Source organism: Cupressus sempervirens, chromosome 1 (genome assembly GCF_028749045.1).
Source record: "Cupressus sempervirens isolate cs-2001-9-10 chromosome 1, ASM2874904v1, whole genome shotgun sequence".
Classification (NCBI taxonomy): Eukaryota; Viridiplantae; Streptophyta; class Pinopsida; order Cupressales; family Cupressaceae; genus Cupressus; species Cupressus sempervirens.
The window spans coordinates 643,149,775-643,156,985 of record NC_143118.1 but is presented as its reverse complement, the minus strand read 5'-3'; the positions used below and the strand labels follow the sequence as shown (position 1 = coordinate 643,156,985).

Sequence of the window (7,211 nt, the reverse complement as noted above, 5' to 3'; positions counted from 1 at the left end):
CAGTCTCCCCAGTAGAGTTGCCAAAAATCTGTTGGTAAACAGATTTGTCACAGAAGAATTTGCCCAATGGAGTGTATGCGGCAAATCATTCACAACAGTTGGATAGGCCCTTGATATCCGGCCTTCCTCTGCATTTGGAGGGGCAGCTCCCTCATAAGATATAATTTTTAAAGGGTTTTTCAATTAAAGAATCTAAAACTTCAAAATTTAAGAGAAAGTTGTGGAAGGTGAATGCACCACACACCCTCACAACCTTCGGAGATTAACAAGATCGATAACAGAGATACCCAAGAACTACGCTTGAAAGCAACCTGTATTATTAAGCACATTCATTATCATCTGTAAACATTTGCATAGCACCATGAGAATGTCCACTACAACGTATAACAATTTGGATTTTAAAATAAGAAACCCAAAGTAGATCTCATTTCATTTCCTTGCACCAAGAAAAACAATAGAGATTTTTCAATTCAGAGATAAAAAGTGTACATACTTTCCAAAATTTATCCCTAGATCAAAATTTCAACATAGTGTTCCCTTATTTTTCCAACCAAAAAGTCCCTTTACAAAGCCCAAAAGAGCCCTTATATAGACATAGAGGTTAATAACTACCCTTCTGTGGTTAGTAACTACCTCTCAAATATGTGATTTGGGTGAGGTTAATTAACCTCAACAAAATTAACCTCAAATAACAATGACCACTAATTGAAATGTATAGCTTAGAACATGTCTTCAGATGGTCGAATCATTGACTTGTTGTGTTACTTGATAAGACTCTTCTTCATGATCATCGCCAAGTTGGACATATTGAGTATGGACAAAGAAACAATCCTTCACAACATCAATTGCTCATACATTGACTCTAATAGGAAATGTAAATAGATCTGGTTTCAACCCAAACTGTTGCATTTGATTAAAGAGTTGCAATGCCTCCTCGCCAAGCCCACTTTGGGCATTCCATTTTCCAATGCTTCTACACTGGCACAAGCACTGATGACACTAGCAAAAGTTAAATAGTCGAGCATCAAGCCTCTTAATTGCATAGTCTGAAAAAGCTCAAGGGCTTCTTGACCATGTTCACGCTGAGCATAACCCTGTTCAATAGCTTCTAAGCTAGAATACATTCTTAAGAAATTGGATATCGAGAATTGATTAAGCTTCATCCCTACCAACTACATGTGGTGAAAGAATCTAATGCATTCCTCTCAATTTCCACTCTGAGTGTTTCTTGCAACAAGTACATCTTTGAAGTAACCAGTTTTAATGGCTTCTACGTGAACCTGTTCGCCTTCCTTCAGAGCATCTACATTAGCAACAACACTTATAACACTGGCAAACGTAATATAGGTAGCTTTAATACCTAGTCCGTGCATTTGAGCAAAACGTAGGAGGGCTGCACTGTCATTTCCATACCGGGCATATCCCGAAATAAGTGCATTCCATGAGGTGGAATCTCGTTCAAGTAATTTGTCAAACACCTTTTCTGCATCTTCCAAAACCCCACATTTGACGTACATGTCAAGAAGTGCATTGCCTATATACATGTCTGAATCCATTCCTGTTCTAAACACGCGAGCATGCATTGCTTTACCACCTTGCAGAGATGCTAAGCTTGCACAAGCACTGAGAACGACAGCATAAATAAACTGATCCACTTCAACCCCTGCACCTTGCATTTTTTGAAACATCTTCAAAGCGTCCCCTCCATGGCCATTCTGCACATATCCTGCGATTAAGGACATCCACGAAACAGTTCCTCGTTCTGGCATTTCCTCAAATAGCTTGAGCGCATCCGCAAAATTTCTTGATTTAGCGAACCCAACAATTAATATATTCCAGGACCGCGAATCTTTTCGAGGCATTTTTTCCAACAGTTGGCGTGCACTCTCCATACTTCCACATTTTGCATATAAATCGAGGAAATAGTTGCTAAGAAAGACACCAAGATGGAATTTTGCATTGATTATATGAGCATGCAACCGCTTACCCTCTTCCAAGGCTCTCATTTTGATGCAGGCATTAAGAAGGTTGGCATAAGTGGTAGGATCTATGGCCTCCTGTTTTCTTTTGTTGCATAAACTGTTTACTAATTCTTTCAAATCGCATCTGTTATTGCAGTTTATGGCCAAAGAAGAGTTGCAATTCCGAATCAAAAGAAATGCTTTCGTTTGACACAATTTTAGCTTGTTGAAAATTGGGAGGATTTTCATGTTGGTGGATTTGTTCGTCATCTGGCTCACTTTGTTATATCCATATCTGCAAAAAGAGAATGGAATTTGATAGATTTGTTTTTAACATGGAGATTCACAGCTCTGTTGGTAAACAGATTTCCAAAATCCATCAGCATGTTACTTTTCTTCTGTAACCTTCAATATGCCTTCTATCTGGGCACCCACATTGAAGAGGTTAAGAAAAACGTATTTTTGGTGGTTAACATTAACCTTTTATTTGGAGGTTAAGAAAAACACGTTTTGAAGGTTAACATTAACCTTTTAAGAATTTTAAAGGTTAAGAAATACGCATTTTTGATGGTTAACATTAACCTTTTAAGAAGTTAAAGGTTAATAAATACGTGTTTTTGGCGGCAATCATTAACCTTTAATATCTTGAGGCTCAGAAGCTGGATTTCAATGATCTCAAGTGCTGTGCGGAGATGAGAACGAGCCGGAGACACGGAGGCTTAAAGACTCACAAATTTCAAAGATAGAATGGCCAATTTGATGTTTAAAACTAGGCAAGTTTTAAAAATTAACAGAGGCTTATAAAATTTAAAGAATTTTATAACCGGGCAACAATGACCTAGACCTAGACCTTGATAATTAAATGGAATTAATCATGAAGAAACTCCATAAGTTCACTATGTGAAAATGACCATAGTGAAATAACCTAGACCTTGATGCAATGAACACTAAGTGGGCTGAATAATAAGTGGGGTTAACACTAAATGGGTTGAAATTAAGTGGACTGAATCATAAAAGAAACTCCATAAGGCTTTAATCATAGAAGAAACTCCATAATTTCACCTTGTGAACATATAGCCCAGATGTTATGCTATGAGTTATGATCTAGTGTCAATAAGACTAGAGTTCCATAAAGTTTTCTCCTAAATTAGATTAATAAATGATGGATAATATGATAGTTTTATCTATTGATTTAATTGTTTACTTTCAACTAGAAAAAAAACTCTTTACCTTCATGAGATGAACACTAAGTGGGCTAAACACTAAATGGGCTAAAATTAAGTGGACTGAATCATGAAATAAACTCCATAAGGAAAAGCTCCATAACTTCACTACAGTGGCAAACTAAATGGACTTAATGGTGGGAAAATTCCATAACTTCACTATGTGAAAATGATTGACAAAATGATGGAAAAACTCCATAACTTAACTAAATGACTGACAAAATCATAGAAAACTAAATAACTTCATTAGACCTTGATAACTAAATGGACTTAATTATGGAAATATCCATGGACTTAATGATGGGAAAACTCCATAACTTCACTACGTGAAAATGAAAAAATCATGAAAAACTACATAACTTCATTATGTGCAAATGACCTCAAATGGCCTAGACATTGATAACTAAACAGACTTAATCATGGAATATTCCATAACTTCACTATTTTGAAAATGATCTAGACCTTGATACAATGAAATTACCTCAAATAATGGAAAACTCTATAACTTCACTATTTGAAAATGACCTAGACCTTAACACGATGAACACTAAGGACCTTAAACACTATGGACCTTGATAACTAAATGTACTTATCCACAGAAAACTCCATAACTTTACTATGTAAAAATGACCCAAAACTCCATAACTTCACTATGTGAAAATTACCTAAGACTCCATAACTTCACTATGTGAAAAAAAACCTAGACCTTAATGCAATGATGAACACTTCACTATGTGAAAATGATCTATAGACATTGATACAATGAAATGGACTTAAGTCATGGAAAACTTCATAACTTCTCTATGTGAAAATGACCTAGACCTTGATACAATGAACACTATGGACCTTGATAACAAAATGACTCAAATCTTGATTGCTAGGAAGGTAGGAGAATTACATCCCATGTTAGTTGTACTCAAGTTCATTCAAAATTATTATAAGCTTAAATTAATGTACATACATAACACGAAGCCTAGTATTAAAAAGTAAATTAGGTGATCATCTTTAATGACACAATAAATGAATTAGTTAGTGATAAATAATGATGAATTAGAATATATGACTAGTGGACTAATCATATTAGATTTTAATAACTATAGATTTATAAGTGACAACATGATTTCCTAGTAAAGGTTTTGAAATTATTATAAAAAAAAATTCTATATAAGAGGAATTCGATTATTAGGGCAATATGAATCATGTGTCCTAGGCATGCAGTAACATGCATCTCATTACTAGATCACAAGATTGGAAAAATATAGAATAAAATATATAATATCAACTTCTAAAATAATTTTGAGAAATCATTTCATCGATGGTATAGTGAAATTATTTCATATCCAAGATATTATTGTATTTATTGTGATTTCAATATACTAATTATTATATTGAGGATATATGTAATAATTCGTATTAGTTTTTTTGAAACATGTTTCAAAAAGTTAAGGATCACTAACCATATTAATATTTCTTAGAATGGATACAAAGTTTAAATGGCAATCACTCATCAAACTACCTATGCAAGATTTCCCCAATGAAGGAAATGATTTTTCAAGCACACAACTAGAGTGGACACCTATTGGACAGCATAATGTATTTAGGGATTTATGTGCTCCTATCCCTCTTGAGAGACTGTCTCACTTTGTCAAGGGAGAAGATCTACTGGATGGTACAGAAACAACATTCATACGAAAAGAACATAATGTGATGAACTTGACAAACCCTAATAACCAAGCTACCAAGATGTATTCAAGGTTTGTTTAGATTTAGTATAATAATTAAGCATGCAATATTTTAATTTTTTGAAATTTATTGATTATAAATTGGTATAAATATATTTGTACATGTATATATAGATATCAATGTGCATTTGGACCTGATGATAATAGAAGACAACCCCAAACAAATATGCAAAGGTTACCAAGGTTTGCAAAGAAAAGGGGTTGTAAAATGCACTTTTGTGTTAGATTTATGTATGGAAGACTAGATATTGCCATCATTACTTATAATGAGTTTAGTCATCAAGATGCTAATGGTGAATTTTGTCATGGAAAGGATGACCCTTCTCGCGATCCAAGGAGTATGGTGGCACTGAGATTGTCAGATGAATATAAATCTTATATTGAGTCATTGTTATTGATGGGTGTGGGGGTTTCAAAAATATGTGAGCAACATTATTTGGATCCTAGTCTTACGAAATTAATGAATAAGAGGGACACATTTTTGCTAAGAAAAGATGTAATGAATGCATACAATAGGGTGCATTCCCTTCGATCACAAAAAAATGAAAATGATGCCAAAAGTGTAAGTTTATGGCATGTAGAGGAGACGGACAACTTCTTCTACTATAAAACTCCCAATAGTGGAGAAAAAATTCCATTTATCATAGGTAGTCAAACACTAAGGGTGTGAGAGATGATGGTGAGATATTCACATAACTCTATTATAGCAATGGATTCCACTTTTTCAACAAAAAAATATGTTGTGAGTTTACCAATGTCAATTATATTAATATATTTTAGTTTAGTTCATCTAAAATTTATCTAAAATCTTAATTTATTGATTTCTTCATGTGCAGTATGAGTTATATTCATTACTTGTATTTGATGAACAAGAGGTTGGCATACCTATTGCTTGGGTCATATCTTCAAGAAATAAAATTGATGATATACATGGGTGGCTAGCAGAAGTTAACAAAAGAGGCAAGCAATGTAAAGATGATTGGCAAGTCAATGCATTCATGACCGATGATGCTAGTGTCAAGATTGAAGCAATTAGGTTTGATTATCCTCCAATTATATTTGATATTTAGGTTTTCAAACTATACATTTCATTATTTAAACATATAATTTTATTTTAATAACTAATTGTGTTTGAATGCTACTTATTAATGCTTATAATGTAACTTGTAGATCATCCTTCAATTGTCGAGTACTTTTATGTATCTGGCACATACATAGGGCATGGTTGAAGAGTGTCTACAAGTGAGTCATTTCTACTTAAAATACAAGTAAAGTTATATTTGTTAACATCATAGCTTGATATTATTATTTTTTATTATAGGTTTGTAAGCAATAAGAATGTTGCAACAAATATGTTCACTAGACTAGGTGAGATAATGTATGCCATAAGTGATGATGGAGATGTTACTACTCATCTAATAAAAAAATTTATGGACGAATTCAAAGAACAACAAGAGTTTATTGATTACTTTAGAAAGACTTGGTTTCATGATGAGAGATGCATCGGTAAGATCATATACATTATTCATTACATTATATTTTTATTTTATTGCTTGGTTCTTTTATTATATATATGCTAAGACATTATCATATTTCTATCATAGAAATGTGGGAAAAAAACTTTAGAGGTTTCTCTCATGCAAATCAAGATACTAATGCTTCCATAGAGTCATACCACATGCACATCAAGAGTCACTACTTGACCGACTATTCTAGAAAATGCACAAGGAGAATGGATTGGCTCATTCATGTTCTTCTTCATAGGGTAGAGCCATACTATAAAAATAAGAGATACTTACAGTTATCTGGGATTCTAACCAACTTCAAAAAGGAAAGATACTACCTAACTTCTTTAGAGAGATAAAAAAGAATAGCAGATACAGATTGCTACCTATATGACCTTCCTGATACATTTAAAGTTAGAAGTCAAACCATTTCAACCAAATGGTATCTTGTAAGAAATTTTGGACCAAATTTGCAAGTGTGTGATTGTGAGTGGGAAAAAAGAGGTAACACATGCAAACATGTGCTGAAGATTTTAGATCTACTAAAGAGAACCAATATAAACCAACAAGGTCAAGTGGTTGGTAAGTATCATTTGAGAATTAATTTTAATTATTTATATTATATAATCAATTATTATATTGTTAAGACCTACTTAAACTGATCCTAAATACAGATGATGTTGCTGCATTGGTTGAGGATTACGACAAAGTTGGAGGGAATTTTGGTCATAAAAACTATAACATTGGTAATAAGAATGTGTGTTTACAAGTAAATATTAA

The 7,211-nt window shown here is 33.3% G+C and overlaps 1 protein-coding gene across 1 annotated transcript; it reads right to left on the bottom strand.

Moving 5' to 3' along the window:
- Positions 1-1,205: 1,205 nt before the first annotated feature.
- Positions 1,206-2,347, bottom strand: LOC149579555 (pentatricopeptide repeat-containing protein At2g13600-like). The gene is made up of 2 exons (XM_089802138.1): positions 2,241-2,347; positions 1,206-2,106 (listed from the first exon to the last, which is right to left on the bottom strand). Exons 1-2 carry the CDS (start codon positions 2,345-2,347, stop codon positions 1,206-1,208), a joined length of 1,008 nt encoding a protein of 335 aa, XP_089658264.1.
- Positions 2,348-7,211: the final 4,864 nt, after the last annotated feature.